Source organism: Mus pahari, chromosome 1 (genome assembly GCF_900095145.1).
Source record: "Mus pahari chromosome 1, PAHARI_EIJ_v1.1, whole genome shotgun sequence".
Taxonomy (NCBI): Eukaryota; Metazoa; Chordata; class Mammalia; order Rodentia; family Muridae; genus Mus; species Mus pahari.
Genome location: NC_034590.1, coordinates 97,027,705 through 97,048,839, shown reverse-complemented (window position 1 = coordinate 97,048,839; position 21,135 = coordinate 97,027,705). Strand labels below are relative to the sequence as shown.

Below are 21,135 nucleotides of genomic sequence, written 5' to 3'. Positions count from 1 at the left end.
CACTCTTAACCTCTGAGCCATCTCACCAGCCCCCCAAAAAAGATTTTTATTACAAAAAAATTCTAATAAAATCAAGCCTGGTTTTCATCCCTTTCTCTGAATGGAGGCTCCTAGGATGGAAGGGCAAGGGAGACAAAGCAAAGAATAATGAAAGAACATAGCAGGCTGACCTCCCCTTGAAGTCTCAGGTGCTTTGAATAGCCTAGTTGAGCTCTTCCAATGGCTCCCGAGAAAGGCAACGTTCTTCCAGACAGGAAGAACCACGAACCACTCCTGTCAGCAGCACTGAGCACTGTTGGATTGGATCCAGGTCTTGACTGACTCTCAGCAAAGGCCACCCAGGGTTATTCAGCTTGAGCAATGGTGTAGGAGAGCAGCCACAGCAGCAGGGGGCCCAGAAAAAGGACAGCAAGCCAGACAGCAAAACTGGCCAGAATGAGTCTCCGGGCCCGGGCCCCCAAGTATATGGCCTCCTCCGACTGGCCTGCCTTATGCCGCTCTTCTGCCTGTTGGGGGCAGGTTCTTGGTTAGATTCTCCCCCTGCTTCTGTCCCAAAGTACCCACTGCCCCATTTCACTTCTTGATCTATCATAGCTCATAATCACACACATAAACACTTTACAACCTCTTCTGGTCTTTCTTGACCCATTTGCAATACAAAGTATTCATCTCAGTTCTGCCTTACTTTTCAACTGGCCACAGTTAGCTCACAAGACTGTATTTTAAATGACCGGTTTGTTTTGTGGTTTGGGATGGAACCCAAGGGCCTGTGCATACTAGCCAAGTAATCTGCTGAACTACATTTCTGGACTGAAAATATTTTTTTAAAGATTTATTTATTATATTTAAGTACACTGTAGCTGTCTTCAGACACTCCAGAAGAGGGCGTCAGATCTTGTTAGGGATGGTTATAAGCCACCATGTGGTTGCTGGGATTTGAACTCTGGACCTTCGGAAGAGCGGTCGGGTGCTCTTACCCACTGAGCCATCTCACCAGCCCCCCTATTTCCATTCTTTTCTATTTGTCCCACATTCATTCTCTCTCTCATGGTCCAAAAGGCACCACCATTTTCATCACAAAGGACTACTTTTATGATTTTTGCCCAACTGAAATTCTTATGATGGGGTTGGAGAGATGGCTCAGCGGTTAAGGGCACTGACTGCTCTTTCAAAAGTCCTCAGTTCAAATCCCAGCAACCGAGCTGGGCGTGGTGGCGCACACCTTTAATCCCAGCACNCNGGGGGNGGGGGGGGCAGAAGCAGGCAGATTTCTGAGTTTGAGGCCAGCCTGGTCTACAAAGTGAGTTCCAGGACAGCCAGGGCTATACAGAGAAACCCTGTCTCGAAAAACCCCCAAAAAAACACCAAACCAAAACAAACCAAACCAAAAAAACCAAAACAAATCATCCCAGCAACCACATGGTGGCTCACAACCTTCCGTAATGAGATCTGACGCCCTCTTCTGGTGTGTCTGAAGTCAGCTACAGTGTACTTAAGATATAATAAATAAATCTTTAAGCTAGAGAGAGCAGGGCTGATCTGAGCGAGAAGAGGTCCTGAATTCAAATTCCCAGCAACTACATGATGGCTCACAATCATCAATACAGCTGAAGTATACTCATATATATTAAATAAATAAATCTTAAAAAAAAAAAAAAAAGAAATTCTTATGATGACAAAGTATTTCTGACTGTGAAGATATATCCAGGTTGTGAGAAAATTCTAGAATGTTTAAATTAGGTTGAATAGCCTTTCACTAGGTATATGTGTATGCTGGACTTGGTGATAATCCACTTTTCATGGGCAGGACTCTGGGCTCAATTCCTAGTAATGTCACCCCCATCCCAACCACCAAAAAAAAAAAAAAAAAAAAAGGAGGCCGGGGTGCAGACTGTTCTCTAACAACTACTATGCTCACTCCACATGAGGATATTGTTCTCATCACTACTTAACTGTCTGTCTGCCTGTAGTCTTGCCCCTTGTGATTCAGCCTCAATGGGGGGTTTGAGGGTAGATCTTTCTGAAACACCAATCTGGCCATGTCATTCCTCTGAAAAAAATTTAACTTGGTTTCTACTATTCAAGATAGTTAAAATTCCCACGTACAGAATCAGAGGCCTTCAGGATCTGGATCCTTTGATCTCAAAATATTCCTGGCTTTATTTGGACTGTCCTTCCATCCTCATACACTCACCCTTCTCCTGTACTACAGTATTGATGAGCTGAGTTCTACTAATTATCCATTTTTTACAACTATTGTTTTTCGTAAAACACAATTCCTTTGAAAGTATTCTCACTCTGGCACTAAGCCCAGAGCTAAGTATCAAAAGATATTTAGTAATGGTTTAATTAACTGTAGACAGATCAGATATAGTCATTTCATTATACCCAACCAGTCCCATAGGAATTTTATTCCTCACCTTGATGGCAAACACAAGAGCCATGATCCCCAGGCAAGAACAGCCACAGATAATGCTAGCAGCCGCCAAATATTGGAGGCGGAGCCAGCAGCAGTGGATAGGGGATGGAGAATGAGCAGCTTCCATGTTGCTCACCAAGCTCTCCGCTGCCTTCTCCTCGTCCTCCATCACCTGTGGATGATATAGTCAAGGCACTTTTAAGCCCAACAAATGAGCTCTTGCTCGGGAATGGTGACTCCACCCTTCTCAAAGCATGCTGTCTAGTGTCCTAACCCTACATTCAGGAATGCTGTCTTACTGGGAAATTCCTCCAGTGATTCAGGTGAGAAGACGTGGTTGGAATCCTTTCCATAGCTTAAGAATCTGAATCTTTTGAAGGGCAAGTATGTGTAAATGTGCTTACTCTTCAACAAATAGAGAAGGAAGCTGACCTGGATACCAGAAACAGAAGAGAGATATAATCTTTTTTTTTTTTTCTTTTCTTTTTTGAGACAGGGTTTCTCTGTGTAGCCTTGGCTGTCCTGGAAGTCACTCTGTAGACCAGGCTGTCCTGGAACTCAGAAATCCACCTGCCTCTGCCTCACGACTGCTGGGATTAAAGGCGTACAACACCATGCCCGGGCAAGAGATGTAATCTTAAAACCTTATTACTAAGTGACTTTTTTTTTTGGCTTTATTTTGACACAGGATTTCATTATGTAACCCCTCCCTAGCTGGCCAGGAACTCAGTATATAGACAAGGCTGTCATCAAATTCAGAGACTGCCTGGCTCTGGCTTTGCTTGGTTTACTTATGATTGTTTCTCTATGTAGCCCTTGCTGTCCTGGAATTCACTATGTAGATCAGACTGGCCTAGAATCACTGAGATTCATCTGCCCCTGCCTCCTGAGTGCTGGGATTAAAGGCATGTACCATCAAGCTCTGGGTATGAATAGTTTGGAGGATAAAAGAAAGGCAAGATTCATATGGTTAAGTTCTTTTTGATGTTTATAAAAGTAAAAAGTAACAATAAAAAAAAAATCCCACCTAACCCAGGAGTGGAGGCAGACATCGATAATACCAATTCAGTACAGAAGCAGAAAGATCCAAGTTCAAGACCAGCATAGCTTGCTCAGAGTCTGAGGATACAATGAGATCCTGTCTCAAAACAAAATCCCTGAATATGACACCTCCTTTTCTATGCTTGTCACTTCTATTTTATCCCAGACCACACAACCAAATCAGATTAGCAGAGTCTAAATGAATTTGCCCACAGAAACCTGCACAATGCCTTCTTAGTACTCAGGCCCTCTATGCACATCAAAATATCTTTCCACCCTCATGTCTAATCATTATCCTACAGCCTGGACACATGAAACCACCTGTGGTTCCCCACCACAAGTAACAAAAATGCAGAATATGAGAGAGCAAAAAGATGTGGCAAAGCTGCAATAGCAGTTGAGGTAAGAATGAATTGTCAGTAAATGAGAAGAGCCTAAGAAAGGGTCCAGGGAGTTAAGGTCAGACACTATAAACATAAGCATAGATTCTTACCTGGCCATAGGCTTTGAGGAACTGTGAGTTTCGGCTCTTGCCTCGGGTTTGATTTGGCTTGGGTGGAGATGAAGCTGACTCATGGCTCCAAGCCAAGCCAAGGTAGAGTTGTAGGGCCAGCCACCATGTGAAGAGCCCAGGGAGCTGGGAAGGGGCATGGCCACCTCAAACCAGTTTGGCTAGATAGTGAGCAGAGAAGGGCTAAGGCATGAGCAAATGGAGGCTGGCTGCTTTCTGAAGACAGGAGTGTAAGGAAGCACCTGAGTAAGGAGACTGAGGGAACTCCTGGGAGGTGGAGAACTGAGGACAAGTTCCAGAGTCAGAGAAGAGAGTCTATCTGCGTGGTCTAAGAGGCTCTGTGTAGCCTACCAGATCAGATTTGACAATCTCCCCCCCCCCTTTTTTTTTTTGACTGGGAGAGGGATTAAGTTCTGCTTCAAAAGTAATCTTGGATTAGAGATCAGTCATGGAGTCATTTTAAGAGGGAGGTGAAAAGTTCCCAGTCAAGTTCAAGTTCCCACCCAACCCTCCACCAGACCAGAAAATCAGAAGCCTCCTTACACGGATGCTTGTACAGAAACTAAGTTTATTATGCTTTTTTTTTTTTCTTAAAAAAAAAAAGAAAAAAAAAGAAAGAAAAAAAGAAAAAAACAAAAAACAAAAAACAACAAACCCACCCCACCTCATTGAAAAGCCCCTCCCTCTTTACCCTAAGGGTTTGAGGCTGTGAAAGACAGCTGGGGAATCAAGTACAAGGGGGTGGGGACAGAAACTATCTTGCCACCCTTAACACTGCCCAGCCATATAGGAGAGAAAGGGGGTTGTGACAAGCCCCATTTCCATGACAACCAGTAACCTACCCCCTACTTTGGTGGAAAGGAAGACAGCCCCCTATGTCTCCCTGGAGGCTTTTTCCCTCAAAGACTTCAAGTAGTGGTTATCAGAGTCAGGCCTGGGCAAGGGAAAGCGGCCATGGTGGGATACATAGGTGAAGGGGCTGCCCAATCACGTCTTGGCCTTTCGACCTCTGTGACTAATAGTAGGGATAGATAGGTGGGGAGGAGCACTACTACGCAGGATACGCTGGTCCCCTTGGTTGGTGGTCCCAACGAGCCTGCGGGGACCAGTTCGACGGCGTGGGGTTCCATCTCCTTCCTCCTCGTCACCTGAGGCTTCTGCCTCTGACTCCTCTACTGAACCCTCAGGCCCCAGGGGACTTGGGGGCTGCAAGCGGCCCCGTTTTGCCATCCCAGTACTCCCAACTGGAGCCCCTGACCTTTTTCGAGGCATTTTCTCAGTTTCTAGTGGGGGGACTAGAGACCCTGGACGCAGGCGGGTTGAGCGAAATTTGGGAGTTAATGAGACCACAGGTGGTGTCAGTTCTAACCCAGTTGGCCCACTATCTGCTAAATCCAGGTCATCCTGAATTACAGCCATCACCATGGACCCTTCACTCTTTCGTCCCCGCATCCCTTCAGCTTCAAGCCGAAGACGGGCCAGGCGGGTGAGAGGACGGCTTCCATCCTCATCAGAGGAACTGCCTTCACTCTCTGCCTGGCCCAGGGGTTGGCGCTGCACTCCCAGTCCACAACTCTCAAGAACAGAAGAGCTGTCAGGGTCCAAGACAGGGTGTTGGCTGGGCCTTGGTGATGGCGGATTCTTGGGAGGTCGGCCCCGCTTCCGTTTCGGTGGGGATGTTGAAATGGTGACAGTAGTGACAGTGTTGGTGACAGCAGTGGGACAGGCTAGGAGTGGTGTCAGGGGTGCTGGGAAAGGGAGTGGCTGTGTCCGGCTCTCTAAATTGCCATCCCCTGGAGAGGATATGGTCCCAGGAATAGGCAAATCCCTTGCTTTAGGGGGACGCCCACGCCGTCTTTTCTCCACAGGCGATAGGATGGTGGGTTCTGGTCTGTGAACTGGCTGGGGTCCAGGAGGCTGGGGCCCAGGAACAAACTGGGGCTTGAGGTCAGGTTCTGCAACAGTTACTGTTTCAGGGCCAGGGACTGGGTCAACCCCATTGGTTTTCCCCTTAGAGATGGTTGAAGGTACCTCATCTACCCCTCTCCCAGCATCTGCTGGAGATCTGTTCTTCTTGGGAGGCCTCCCCCTCCGGCGTTTCACAGCAGGTGGAGTGATGGCAAGCTCTGTTCCTTCTCCATTCTCTGGGCTTCCCCCACCAGTCATCCCCAATTCATTGTGATGACAAGCTATGAAGGTATGCTGGGTTGGGGTAGACAGTGAAGATGTAGGAACAGCTTCACAGGGCCCACTGCTAGGAGGTGAGGATTCTGGCCCTGACATACTGTGGATCGATGGGCTTCTTGGACTGGCACTAACTTCAGATACCCCAGGTACTAGGGTGCTGGCAGGTGCCCGATGTCGCCGTCGCTTTACAAGTTCTTTTTCCTCCACCACAGTTACTAGCCTTCCTGGCAGCTTTCGAAGCACTTTGGGACCTGGGAGCTGTCCTGTCCGGCCAGACCCCTGACCCCTGATTTCTACATCAGCACTGGTTCGACGCCGTGGAGGGCGGGCAGGCAAAGGACCCTCAGGAGAGGAGGTGGCTGAAGATGAGGTTGATGGGGCTGTAACCTCAGCTCTAACAAGTTCTTGTGGCTTTTCTGAGTTGGAAACTGGGATCTGAACCTCTCTTGTTTCTTCCAAGTTCCTGTGAGTCTCCAATAGCTCATGAAGTGGCTCATTAGATGCTGCTGAGGGTGGGAGCTCCAGCCCATTGCTCTCATTCAGACTCATGGTCAATTCCTCACTACCAGGTAGCAGTGTGGTATTGGTCCCCTCCACAGGACCTGGCACCTCCTGCTGCTGACCATTGGGGATGCTCTCAGCTTCCAGGGTTGAACTGGGTACAGGAATATAAGGAAGAGTCTTCTCTGATTCAGGCAGGATATCAACAGCCACTGGCAAAAGATCCTTTGGAGGCACAAGACTAGCCAGGGAAGCCTCAGAACTGGTCATTCCTGGCAGCTCTAGAGACTCCACAGGTGCCAATTCTTGTACTTCCCCTGAGTCCAAGGGGAGGTTGGTAACTCCAGGAGAGATGGGAACAGAAAGTGAATCAAGTGGGGTTGGTGAAGAAGAGGTTAATACAGAGGTTTGAGCTAGTAAGGGAGTACAAGTGGGTAAAGGGGTACAGGCAGAAGGAGGGGTAGAAGCAGGAGACGAACAAGGAGGAAGCTGAAGCAGAGGTGTGGGAGTAGGCAAGATATGAACAGGAAGAATGGTTACTGGATTTGGGGCTGAAATGGGTATTGGAGCTGTGGCTAGGGCAGAAGTTATAGCAGAAGCAACAGAAGCAGCAGGAGCAGGAGGGAGAGGAGCAGGAGCAGGAGCAGGAGCAGGAGGAGGAGCAGGAGGAGGAGCAGGAGGAGGAGAAGGAGGAGGAGAAGGAGCAGGAGAAGGAGCAGGAGCAGAAGGAGCAGCAGGAGGACGAGGTCTAGGCACTGGCCTGGGAATTCTTTCTCTCACAGGGCTGCATTGGGGAGGCACGAAGGTGTTGCAGGTATGATTGGAGGAGGATGTGACAGGAGTGTGGTTTGCTCCTTGAGTTTCTGACCGAGCTCCACGAAGACGTTCACTGACACGAGTCCCCAGCCTCTCAGGAGCCCTGATTTTCTTGCTGCGCCGGTGGCTGACTCCACTAGTTCCACAAGACATCTCATCCCCAGCCCCTGTTCCTTCCTCTTCCTCGTGGGGTAGTCGGAACACCTCCTCCTTGGCTTGGTCCAGGTCTTTTCGGGCAGCTTCCACTTGTTCCTACCAACAACACGGCCAATAGTGTCAGCAAGAGGAAGAGCGAGCAGAGCAAAGCATGGTAGAAATGAACAGCTTCCCACTATCTTATTTCCCTTACTTCCTACATAAGAAGACTTACTTCTGCCTGTTTGAGCTCCTCTCGGCTTACTTCCTCCAATGAAGCTTCTAGGAACTTCATGGCATAGCGCTCAATGGGAGTCAGCTGTAGGGAAGAATACAAGTTGATAAACATAAGGACCTAGAACTCAGGGCCCTATCACCACCATTATTTACTAAAAGAGTCCTGGCATAAGTGATGACAAATGAGAAGTGGTAGTGGATCCAACACCAACCTGTTCTACAAGGGCAGCGATTTCTTGTTCAGCCCTGGACATCTCCTCATCCTCAGCCCCAGGCCCGGGTCGACTGGCCTCCTCTCCCTCACCAGCAGGAAACCCATCATTCTCATTAAATTCTGCAAGCTCAGCCACTTGTTCAGCTTTGGCCTGAGTGGCTGCACGGATATCTTCTTCATCTTCTGCTCGACACAATGCCTTTCAAGGTATACAGAAGAAAAACAAAGCATATACAAATAAGAAATTTAAGAACTTGGAAGAAAAAAAACCAAAAAAACAAAAACCAAAAAGGCTGGGTGGAGACAGGTGTGGTGGTGCACGCCTTTAATCCCAGCACTAAGGAGGCAGAGGCAGGCAGATTTCTGAGTGAGTTCCAGAACAGCCAGGGCTATACAGAGAAACCCTGTCTCAAAACAAACAAACAAAAAGGCCGGGTGGTGGTGGCACACGCCTTTAATCCCAGCACTAAGGAGGCAGAGGCAGGCAGATTTCTGAGTGAGTTCCAGAACAGCCAGGGCTATACAGAGAAACCCTGTCTCAAAACAAACAAACAAAAAGGCCGGGTGGTGGTGGCACACGCCTTTAATCCCAGCACTAAGGAGGCAGAGGCAGGCAGATTTCTGAGTGAGTTCCAGAACAGCCAGGGCTATACAGAGAAACCCTGTCTCAAAACAAACAAACAAAAAGGCCGGGTGGTGGTGGCACACGCCTTTAATCCCAGCACTAAGGAGGCAGAGGCAGGCAGATTTCTGAGTGAGTTCCAGAACAGCCAGGGCTATACAGAGAAACCCTGTCTCAAAACAAACAAACAAAAAGGCCGGGTGGTGGTGCACACCTTTAACCCCAGCTCTTGGGAGGCTGAAGCAGGCACACCTATCAATTTGAGGCCAACCTGGTCTACAGAGTGAGTTTCAGGATAGCCAGAGCTACACAGAGACCCTGTTGCCAAAAGAAAAAAATCACAACCAAGCAAAATCAATTTACCAATTAACTTTGTTGGCTTCCACATTTGAAAACCAGTACCTTCTTCATATAAAGGGACTTTTTACATTATCACTACAGTAGTTTGAATGAGAATGACCTCAAAGACTTATAGATTTGCATGTTTAGTCCTCAGTCTGGTGAACTGTTTCAGGATTCAAGATGTGGCCTTAGAGGTGAGTGGATTTCTGAGTTCGAGGCCAGCCTGGCCTACAGAGTGAGCCAGGGCTATACAGAGAAACCCTGTCTCCAAACCCCCCCCCCCCAAAGGAATGTTTGTTTCTGGGAGTGGACTTTGAGGTTTTAATCTCTCTGCCTGATGCCCATGGTTCAGTATGTAAAACTCAGCTACTGCTCCAATAATACATGTACAGACACGCTCCCTATCATAATAATAATACTAACCTTCTGAAGCTGTAAGCCGGGCCCTAATTAAATGCTTAATCTTGTAAGAGTTGCCTAGGTCATGGTGTCTCTTCACAACAATAAAACACTAACTAAAATAATCACTTAATCCAAAGAGTTACAATACAGAAAAGTAGAATGTGAGATTAATAAGCATAAAAGTTTTCTAGTTGGCTCAATGAGTAAAATTATCAAAAAAGCACTGTTATCAAAAGCAGAATGGCTTGAGCCCAGCAGCTCAAGAGCAGCCTGGGTTGTATAATGTGACTTCCATTTCATAAAATAAGACAAACCTAGCATAGTTAAATAAAAATTCGCACTCAAGTCAGCCTAGTCGGCCATCACTGGGAAGAGAGGCCCCTTGGTCTTGCAAACTTTATATGCCCCAGTACAGGGAAGGCCAGGGCCAAGAAGCGGGAGTGGGTGGGTAGGGGAGCAGGGCGGGGGTAGGGTATAGGGGACATTCGGGATAGCATTTGAAATGTAAATGAAGAAAAAAATATCTAATAAAAAAAGATTAAAAAATATTCGCACTCAAAACTCCAAATCCTGTATTTTTCTCTACTAAACAATGTGAACCCAATAAGTAATATACTTAAAACGCTAACTATGCCAGGCATAGAGGCACCCACCACGGGGGAGACAGAGGCAGATGTATCTCTTCTGAGTTCAAAGCCAGCCTGGTCTATGTACTGAATTCCAAGAGTCAGGGCTACATATGCTCTGTCTCACCTTACCCCTCACCTCTCAAAATGAAAAAGGTAAAAAAACAAAACAAAAAAACCCAAAATATACATGATTTCCCCACTCAACAAGAGAAAATCATGTCCAGTACGAAAAACACACAGCTAGTGAAGTCATGAATCTTGGAGGAGAATCTATATCTACCAATTTACAGAACCAGCGGAACCCTTAACCATATCCTAAGTATGTTTTTCTTATGCCTATAGATAATAGATTTTCTCACCTCTCACCAAAAAAGTCTCAGTCTGGTGGCAGCAGCACATCCCTTTAATCCCTTTAATCCCTTTAATCCTGGCACTCAGGAGGCAGATCTCTGAGTTCCAGGCTAGCCTGGTCTATAGATTTTCAGGAAAGCAAAGGCTATACAGAGAAACCTTGTCTCAAAAACACAAAACAAAAAAGACAACAACACCCAAAAACGTACAGCAAATTACAACCAATTAAAATGTGAAGTTGTGGAGCCTGGTCTCAATGGACTTATCTAGAAAATAACTTTTCTACTTAAGGCTCAGTGCACATTTTGGAAGAGGAGGCAGAAAGACTGTAAAAGCCAGAGAAAAGACCAGGGAAATTATTTTTTAAGATTTATTTATTTAATGTATATGCGTGCTCTGTTTTTATGCACACCAGATGAAGAATTCAGATTCCATTACAGATGATTGTGAGTCACCATGTAGCTCCTGGGAATTGAATTCAGAACCTCTAGAAGATTAGCTAGTGCCCTTAACCACTGAGCCATCTTTCCAGCCTGAATATCAGGGAATTTGCTGTGAGACTGTTTCTTAGCAACGCCAGAACCATAAAGTCTCAGATATGACTGCCTAAAATTGGGCTGAACAAGGACAACAACCATAGGTGTGCCTAAGTAGATGGGGGAAAGACCACAAGGCTTCAACCCTACACAAAATACTACGAGCACTAGGGAATGATGGGAGAATGAGAAGCAGTCTTCCTGGGGGGAGAAGAATGCACTAATTGGTTATCTAGTACCAAATGGTTACCTCTGAAAACATACACGAGTAACTGTATGACTGAACAGGTTGCACGTACATAGCAATATACATATATATGTACTTTTACATGTATATGTATGTAACAACAATTAATGAAATGAGAGTCCATGAATTTGAATGACAAGGAGGGTTAAGGCTTGGAGGCAGGAAAAGGAAGGGGACATAATGTAATCACATAATCTTAAAAAACAAAAGAAAAATCAAAATGAAACAAAATACTGACTATAATCTGGGAATCACTAGCAACTGTACTTTCTCCTAGACAAACTCAAGTGAAAAGGAAAGACAACGTGTATATGAGCAGCAGTGCTATTTTATGATTGACCTCTTCTGTTACCTGCTCCAAAATATGAGTTTGTTTGCTGGCCACAGCCTCCTCTTCTTCTTCAGGAACAGAAGACACAGATGAGCCAGGTGGCTCCTCCAGAGGCATATCAAACAGTTCCCTGATGGTCTGCTATTGGATATAACAGAGGGGAGAGGTCAACCAATGGAATATTACTTCAAGGCCAGAAACTTTGAGGCCTGGAAGTATGAGAGGAACTACCAACGCAGAAAAATCTGTGGAAGTAAAGGCAGCAGCTGTCTAGCAAACAGGGAACTCTCTTAACAACAAAAGTTCTTTTCTGTTTAGACAGAAGGATTTTATTTGGTACCTGTTTAAAATAGGCTGTAGTGAAGTTGCCTCCTTCAATGGCCATATCTCCCAACATTCTCTTCTGATTTGCCTTTTTTAGAATGTTCTCCTCTACTGTCCGTTCACTGATAAGCCTAGGAAATGAGAAGTGAAGTGTAAAACCTACAAATATACCAAGCATGCCCTACACATAGAGGAAGCGAGGTGAGGAAACATTAGGCAATACCTATAGATGTGGACATCCCGAGTTTGACCAATTCGGTGACAGCGATCCTGGGCCTGAGCATCCATGGTGGGATTCCAGTCGCTGTCATAAAAAACAACAGTGTCTGCTCCTGTCAGGTTCACACCCACACCCCCACTTCGAGTTGAAAGGATGAAGCAGAATATGCGTTTGTCCGCATTGAACCGTTCCATCAAGGCCTAGAAGGAAAGGGAAAAAAGATGGTATTTGGAGATTTATTCCTAAAACAAACCAAATACTTTTTAATTTTTAAGGTCCCTTCTCTAAGCTGAAAGCTTGAAAAAAAGAAACAGAAGCTGAGGTGAGTCTCTAGAGGGTTAAGGATTCTTAAGTTACCTGTCTCTGCTCGACTCTAGTAGACCCATCTAGACGCAAATATAGGTGGCCATGGTAGGTGAGAAATTGCTCTAATACATCCAGCATTCGGGTCATTTGGGTAAAAATGAGCACCCGGTGGCCCTCCGCCTTGAGCTGCCGTAACAGCACAGCCAATGTCTGCAACTTTCCTGAAGAAAACAAACCAAACAAACAAACAAAAACAAAACAAAGCATGAAGGAGTCTGAGTAGTGAAGTACACAACAGTAGATAGAAAGTAACACTAGAGAACTCCAGTTGAATGAAGGTCTTAGGTCAAGGTTTCAACTAGTCCATGAATGAAATCCATTTAAAACTCTACTTTTTATCCTTAAAGGTTTTTTGTTATAGTATGTTCCTATCTAGGACTTAATTCCTGTTTAACCTAGGGTTGAAGCCACACAGCAACAGATCATCAGGGGGTAGAGTAGGAATGTGTGTTCTCAGTGTTTATAAGCAAGAAGACTCAAAGTACTAACCAGTCAGGCCAGCTGAAATGAGAATAGATTCACATTAGAATTATCAACAAATCTATAGTCAAGGTTTACAGAAAGGAACTTAAGCCCAGATTACACCCATAGGAAAAGACGGAATAGGATGGTAAAAGGTTATCTAGTCATCTTCGAACAAACAGAATTAACATTGGGACTCAAGAAACAAGTGCTCTTGCACAGGAGCCAGGTTAGGTTCCCAGTACCCACAGGGTAGATCACATCTACCATCTGTAATTCTAGTTCCAGGGAATCTGGTGCCCTCTTTTGACCTCCTTGGGCAACAGACATGCATATAGCACGCCCCCCCCCCCACTGGCAAAATGTTCACATAAAATATGTAAGTGTTTAAAAAAAAACATTAAAACAGAAACAACATGTATATTATTTCCAGTAAGTCAGCTAGCAAGACCAGTGAGCAAGGTACTTGCTGTCAAGCCTGACAACTTCAGTTAGTTCTAGTACTCACATGGATCCAACACACACACATAAATTGTCTTGGATATTATACTATGTAGGCATCTATAGAAAAGAGTAATAAAAACATTTGGTAGTGTTGGAGTCCTAGGACAACCTCAGTTGAAACTTGGAGATACTTTATTTTTAGCTCCAAGTTTCTGTGTGTGTGTGTGTGTGTGTGTGTGTGTGTGTGTGTGTGTGTGTGTGNGAGAGAGAGAGAGAGAGAGAGAGAGAGAGAGAGAGAGAGAGAGATATTAGGGGTGTGCTTGAATTTGGAGCCTTGTGAACACTGCTAGGAAAGCAATTACCACTGAAAGCTAAACCTCAAGCCCAGTTTGAAAAGACCTACAATTAACCTATTATAGTTTCAGATGGTATTTAAAATGGGGGTGGGGTAAGGGAAGGCTGCAGAGATGGCTCAAAAATTAAAATCCTTGCTTTGCAAGACTGAGTGCTTGAGTTTGATTCCCTAGCATCCTAAGGGTTGAGGTAAAGAGGAAGACAAGGTTGGGGGGACTGAGGGTCAGCCATTCTAGCTGAAATAATGAGCTCCAGGTTTATTAAGAGACCCCGTATCAAAAATAAAGATGGGGAGAGAGAGTGAAATGAGGTGTGTGTGTTATGTATATATCATGAAATTATATAACATGATATGGTAAAGGAACAAATTTAATCAATTATAGAAAATAGATGGGAGAGTAATAGTTACCCTCCTGCATAAATTTGCTTCTCAAATACTGGAATTATGAGCCTGTATTACCATCCCAGGTCTTCCCCCTCCCCCTAATAATGTATTTTTTTTAAAGAAATTTTCTCTCATATGTAACATCCCAACTGCTGAATAAAAATCCAGTGTACAGGCAGAGGCAGAGGGATTTCTGAGTTCCAAAACCAGCCTGGTCTACAGACCAGCCAGACATAAAAGCTTCCAGGACAGCCAGAGCCATAGAGAGAAACCCTGTTTCAAAAAAAGCAGAAACAATAAAAAATTATATAATAATAATGATGATAAGCAGGAGATCTTGAACTTGGAGCAATCCTCCTGCCTCTTTGTCCTGAGTATTACAGTTTACAGATGTGCACCTCAGACACAGTTGCTTTTTCCCATAACTTTTGGATTTTTAATGTTTCTCTATGCAGTGCAGGCTGTCCTAGAACCTTTGTCAACCAGCGTGGCCTTGAACACAGAGATCTGCCTTCTTCTGTTGAGATTAAAGGTGTGCTTCCTCACTTATCCCAAATGATAAGCAAAATGACAGATGTTCATGACAACCACTGGATAAACAAATCAGTTAACATCATATATACATCACTTCCACAAAAGCTCCCAAAATGTCGCCTCTAAGCATCGTTTCTTTGATATAATAATCTTGACACAGAGACTCAAGAATAATAGTTTGGTGGAGAGGAGTCCAAAGTCATCCTCAGCTCCAGAAGCAAATCAGAGGACGTCTTGGGATACACAAGACTGTCTCAAACAAAATAAAACAAGTACTGAGGGTCTTCAAATAGACAAGAACTCACCACAATCATACTGGATGAGTCTCAAGTCAGGGAACTGAGTTCGCATATTACATACAATACGGTGCAAAGGACGGGCTCGAGGCCAGAGCTCACAGGCCAATTGCTCCTGGAAGGCTGCCTGATGAGGGGCCAGCCAAGGAGGTGGGTGGCAGGCATGCAGGGAAGGGGGAGGTGCCTCCACAGGAGGCATGACAAAGATGAACCTGTGAAAAGAAAATAAACATTGTAAAAGATGACCCTGAAATACCACAGAAATTAGCACCTTCATTAGCCCTAAGAACTAAGCCCCAAAACCCACTCCCCCCCCATCAGCACTTAGCCCTGCCAACCTCTCAATGATTTCTGACAGCTGCTCTAGTCGCTGCTGGGGAAACAGTACAGCCCGATGGGCAGCCTCAGTGTAAGTCCAAAAGATGGGGTGGCTGGGGCCAGGAGAACGAGGGCCAATGGGGCTGGCAACAGGTTGGGGCAAGGTACAGAAATCCAGGACTTCAGTCCCATACACGGGTGCCAGAGCCCCATGAGCCTCACTAAGTTGGAAAATCCGTTCCAGGCGCTCAGATCGCTGCTGCTTCCGCTTTTCTTCCAGAGAGTCCTAAAGAAGAAAAAAAGAAATTAGTGTACTCAAAAGTTTACAACAAAACTTTGTGCTTTTCATTTTTAAAACTGTCAACAAAAAATGTTTTCACAGTACTAAATGACATCCTCTACAAGAGAAAATTAATTTTTTCCTGTATGCTTATTGAAGCACATTGCAAAACATTCAAAATAAAACCTACATATCCAAACAATTGTGGCAATTTTCTTATTTAACACTCAAACTGAGGGCATCTAACTTATAGTTTCTTGAAGTGGCTCCATGGAATGTGAATGTTCACTTTCATGCACAAATATATATAATTAAAACAAAACAAAACAGCAGACACTGAGCCAGGTGTGCTGGTACATGCCTTTAATCCAGTATTTGGGAGGGGATGCAGGTGGATTTCTATGAGTTCCAGGATAACCAGGGCTACATATTGAGAGACCGTCTCAAAAAAGGAAAAAAAACAAAAACAAAAACATGAAAATCAGGGAGTACAGGTTTACAAACAAACAAACAAACAAACACCCAAAAACAAACAAACAAAAATGAGAAAGGGAAAAATAAGGAAAATGAAAGGGAAGAATGGAAAGGAATGAAATAAGGAGGGCCCCCTTTTTTATTACTGTTTTGAGACAGGGTTTCTCTCTTGGAACTTGCTGGCTGTCAGTGCTGGGATTAAAGGTGTGAGCCATCACTGCCTGGCTAAGGAGGGGCCTTCTAAACAGGAAGTAAAATCTTTCCGTAAGATGATGGAGGAAAGCTCAGAGTGCGAAAAGCTGAGAAAATGTTGATACACCGTGGTTACGTACGTGATTAACCCTGATGACTTCAGATATATATTTCTCTATTTTGGTTTCATCTACTTTTTACACTTTCTAGGAGTATGTCAATTTTTAATTTTTCTTACATAATTTAACTATAATAGTTCATTTCAAGTTCTGTCAATGTGAAAGAAATAAAAGTTCATAATGTAAGGTCAGAAACTACACAGGAGACATTAATAGTAAATCATGACTAGACAAATATATTCCCGAAGTGGCCAATGAGAACTAGTAAAGTCACTCACTCCATAAATAAAAGGCCACTTTTTCTTATATGTACATAATTTTTACCTCAACCAATATAATTATTAGTAGGAAGTGTAATAAGAACTAACATTCTGGGGCTGGGGAGATGGCTCAGTGGTTAGGAGCACTGACTGTTCCTCAAGAGGTCCTGAGTTCAATTCCCAGCAACCATATGGTAGCTCACAATCATCTGCAATGGGGTCTGATGCCCTCTTCTGGTGTGTCTGAAGAGAGCAATGGTGAATATCCCCCTAACATTCCAACTAGAAGTATATGATAAACCAAATTCAACCCCCAAACTGACTATATATTATAGAATATTTATAAAAATACTATCCATGTAAATTTGCTATCCATGTATATTAGATAGCTCCCAAATAGACATATTTATCAAACTACTCACATATTCTCTAACACATATACACAATGTAGAACAGCACTGTTTTTGTTTTCTTTTGCTTTTAGCACAACTTATCAGTGAATTCTTTCATGAAACCCAGTAGAACTGAAGAGACACTCGAAAAAAAGATTGGCAGATAATTTAAATGAATTCTACACTCTTCACAGTGGCAAGACATGGTAGACTTACATGGAGTCAGACATCTCGACATTCTTCTGATCATTTTACTTCTAAATATATACAGGCATCTGTTTCAAATGTAACATATAAAGTCGTCTAGTGATAACATGTGAAGCCTCTTACTGAAGTCAGAGATTTTCATGTCGTTCACTGCTTAAGTATTTATGCTGTTTCAAGTTATGAGTTAATGGCATATCAATGAAAATTTTTTTTTCTTTAGTCCTAGCTGTCTTAGAACTCACAGAAATTAGTTTGCCTCTGTTTCCCAAGAGCTGTGATTAAAGGTTTTAAATGGTTTTAAATGTTTCTTTGTTGTTTATTCTGGACAATTTACTCTTAAAGTTGTGGAAATAACAACTAATGCTAGAAGATGTAAGAAAAATACCCTCATCACTGTTGGTGGGTGGTAGTATCCTATTACAAAGATTGTGCACAACCATATCCTCTGCTGCTCTACTCACAAGCTAAGAAATTCCATTAGTCTAAATTCCCATCAGTCTATGAATGGATGCCAAAAATATACCATAGGGATAAAAAGCTCAGAAGATAAAAGTCCTTACCATACAAATCTTTTTTTTTTTTTTTTTGGTTTTTCGAGACAGGGTTTCTCTGTATAGCTCTGGCTGTCCTGGAACTCACTTGGTAGACCAGGCTGGCCTCGAACTCAGAAATCCGCCTGCCTCTGCCTCCCAAGTGCTGGGATTAAAGGCCTGCGCCACCAGGCCCGGCTTACCATACAAATCTTGATAACCTAAATTTGATCCCCAGAACTAATGTTGGGGGTGGGGGGAAGGCTCCGCCCCCCTCCAAAATCCTGTGTACTAGTGTACCATCTGACACTTCCTATAGGAATCATACACATTTTAGAAATTTAGTAGCCAAGGATGTAGTTCAGTGACAGAATGGTTGGCTCAAGGCCTTGGGTTGAATCACTGACACAAAAATCAAAACCAAACAATAAATTTTAATGTGGTATAAATACACAATTGGGTTTTATTCGGGTAAAAAAATCAAATTATGAAATTTTCAGGAAAAAGATATGGAACTAGAAATATACGTAGTGAAGTAACTCAGTCTTAGAAAAATGTTACATGTAACTATCATGTGTAGACCCTAGATTTGAATGTTTAGATTTGAGTTTAACTTGGAGTGCCAGTAGAAGCCACGAAGGGGAATGGAATACATATGACATGAGAGCAGCAGTTCTCAATGGGATCAAATAAACCTTCATAGGGGTCACATATCAGATATCCTGAATATCAGATATTTATATTACAGTTTGTAACAGTAGCAACATTACAGTTAAGTAACAACAGAAGTATTTTTATGGTTGGGGGAACACCACAACAGGAGGAACTATATTAAAGTGTTGAAGCATTAGGAAGGTTGAGATCCACTGCTCTAGAGGGAGAGACTATCAAGAATGGAAAGGAATGTGGGTGGGGAATGGGGCAGAGCAGAAGAGAAGGGAAAGATTAACCAAAACTAAGGATAAAAGAGCCATAAGGAAACGTATAAGCTAATTTAAAAATATACAGGGTGTTGATTCCAGGCTAGCTTGATCTACATAGTGAGTTCTGTAACATTCAGTGCTACATAGAGAAGAAACCCTGTTTCAAAATAAATAAGCAATTTGTGTATATGTATAATTAAGGGGGTTAGAGGTAGAACCTAATATTTTGAGGGTGCTTGCTGAACAAGTATGAGGACCTGAGTTTGGATCCCAGTATTCAAGTAACACACAAGGCATCCTCGGAAATCCTGTGGTCATAGCACTGAAGATGACAGACTAGAGAACTGTGAGGATGTGCAGCTCCAGCCTAGCTAATAAAATGTGAACCCCAAATTTAGAGAGAGCATCAGGTCTCAGATCAGTGGATAGTGATAGTAGACCACTGATACCCTTTCCTAGCCCCTGTGTGCTCCTGTATGTATATGTTTGTACACACATATGAACATGAGCAGGAACATATGCATGTACACACACAGTGGTCTAAAGACCAGAAGAGGATGTAGCATCCCATGGAACTTGAGTTATGGATGGCTATAAACCACTATGTGGGTGCTGGGATTTGAACTCCAGTCCTCTGTTACAACAAGTGCTCTTAACTACTAAGCCACCTCTTTAGCCCTTAAGTATACATAATTTAAGAGTAATGAAAAAAAAAAAAAAAGTGAGTAACCTGCACGGATGGACAGGGCTATTCCTAAAAGCTATAGGTTATTAAACAAAAGCCAGTTGCCAGGTATTAGATATTGCCATATGAACTGTTGGTCAGGAAGGCCCCAGAAGGCTCCCAAACAATGTAGGCTACTCCTACTGCTCTTGGTTCCCCATCAGATTAGATGGTAAAACCCTATTGCAGAAGATTCCACACACTAGGACAGAGAAATTAGATTGAAAATAAGTTGTAAGTTTGTTCTTTGTTAACTGTCTTAATACCATAAAATGTTCAGTAAGCAGCTGGAGAAAAGTCAGCAATGCTCTCTTCTGGCTGTGAATGCTACAAGTTATAAAACCAACACGCCACGCAACACGTGCCCATTAATTGAATAGTGGCATGTTAATGGAGGTATCCAATTGCTTTTGCTTGGGTTTGAGGCATTATTCACAAGAAGCAATCTATGCTTAGTATTTTAAACTTGGCTAAAAGTCTAAGGCTAAGCTGGTAAAATGACGGCAGGGTATATCTACCACACAAGCCCGACGACTGGAGTTCAATTCCTGGAACCCAGAGAAGGAGAAAACCAGCACCTCCACATCTCATCGGGGATAGACATGAGACACGATGACATCTACTTCACTAAGTGGACACAGTGTCAAGCTGCAGCCATTTATACTTGTGCTCAGATGAGCACTGCTGTCATCTTCGGACAGAGAAAATCCTGTTTGCAGAGGTGGTAACTGTCACGGCGCTGAGATTAGGTCACCCTAAGTAGGATATCTGCATCCCCTTTTCCAGAGCTCAGAAAACATAAAGCAAGATGGAGAGAAAAGAGTATAAGGGCTGGATAATGAGGCAGAGTGCTATGAAATGATGTCTCTGGACATGAAATAGCTGTGGCATTCATGAACTCATAGCAGCTGTGTAGTTAGTTACCTTCATTAGATGGAACTAATCAACATTCCATTAGTGCAGTTCATGAGGAAAGAGTAATTTTCTTTAGTGGTAAAGCAATTGGCCAATAACCATCCCATTAACACTCATGAAAGTAAGCCTAATAAACTCAATGGGTCACCAAAACTAAAACACAAAAGACATTAGAGTAAAGTAGAGGGGTCTTGAGAACAAAGGGTTCAACAGGAGTGGGAAGGAAAGAAAGGAAGTTAGGAAAGGAGAAAGCAACCAACACAAGCAAGCATACACATTTGTTAGTTCTGAAAAGTTTAACAACTGGTAAGAAGGGTTAATGTCAAAATTTTTTGCCAAGAGCCAGAAAATAAAATGTGATGGGTGGGAACTTAATAACCAGTCACCTAGGTAATCCTAGAATTTTAGAAGGCTTGTCAGTCTGGAAAATGGAACAGCCTTGACTGATTTCATTCCCATATCTGTCTTTCTAGATTGTCTGTAAAACCAACAAACTGTTATTAGCCATGGTGGGGCACACCTTTAACCCCAGCACTTGGGAGGTACAGATAAGGAGGATCTCTATGAACTTGAGGCCAGCCTCATCTACACAGTGAATCAAGGCCAGTAAAGACTATATGAGATTGTTTTAAAAATCAAAACCAAAAATTCCACTTTTTGTCAAAGCATTCACAATGCTTGTAGTTTTATGTAATTATTGTGTCTTCTATTCACTAAACTGCAAATGTCATATAATATGACTAATATTTGACATTGATCACTCTAATTATTGATTGATTGACATAAAAGTACATTCTTTTTTTTTTTTTNTTTTTCGAGACAGGGTTTCTCTGTGTAGCCCTGGCTGTCCTGGAACTCACTCTGTAGACCAGGCTGGCCTTGAACTCAGAAATCC

General features: G+C 43.5%; 2 protein-coding genes across 3 annotated transcripts in view; both read right to left on the bottom strand.

The window, feature by feature from the left end:
- Positions 1-34: 34 nt before the first annotated feature.
- On the bottom strand, positions 35-4,516 carry Tmem265 (transmembrane protein 265). The gene is made up of 3 exons (XM_021203879.1): positions 3,954-4,516; positions 2,421-2,591; positions 35-506 (listed from the first exon to the last, which is right to left on the bottom strand). Exons 2-3 carry the CDS (start codon positions 2,586-2,588, stop codon positions 345-347), a joined length of 330 nt encoding a protein of 109 aa, XP_021059538.1. The 5' UTR covers positions 2,589-2,591; positions 3,954-4,516; the 3' UTR covers positions 35-344.
- A 3-nt stretch (positions 4,517-4,519) lies between these two features.
- The window catches only part of Srcap (Snf2 related CREBBP activator protein), a 48,278-nt gene continuing 31,662 nt past the window's right edge, over positions 4,520-21,135 (bottom strand). For both annotated transcript variants that reach the window (XM_021203866.2, XM_029545324.1), the window contains 9 exons: positions 15,245-15,510; positions 14,916-15,118; positions 12,423-12,592; positions 12,069-12,265; positions 11,862-11,976; positions 11,543-11,662; positions 8,060-8,260; positions 7,846-7,929; positions 4,520-7,727 (listed from right to left, as the gene is read on the bottom strand). In XM_021203866.2, the coding sequence (XP_021059525.1) occupies positions 4,959-7,727; positions 7,846-7,929; positions 8,060-8,260; positions 11,543-11,662; positions 11,862-11,976; positions 12,069-12,265; positions 12,423-12,592; positions 14,916-15,118; positions 15,245-15,510 (4,125 nt within the window). In that variant the 3' untranslated portion in view covers positions 4,520-4,958. The remainder of the gene's footprint in view (positions 7,728-7,845; positions 7,930-8,059; positions 8,261-11,542; positions 11,663-11,861; positions 11,977-12,068; positions 12,266-12,422; positions 12,593-14,915; positions 15,119-15,244; positions 15,511-21,135) is intronic.

Coding starts and splice junctions, on each gene's coding strand:
- Tmem265 (XM_021203879.1), bottom strand. CDS start 2,588: ATGGAGGACGAGGAGAAGGCAGCGGAGAGCTTGGTGAGCAACATGGAA. Junction 507..2,420: donor CTCTTGTGTTTGCCATCAAG/GTGAGGAATAAA, acceptor TGCCCCCAACAG/GCAGAAGAGCGGCATAAGGC.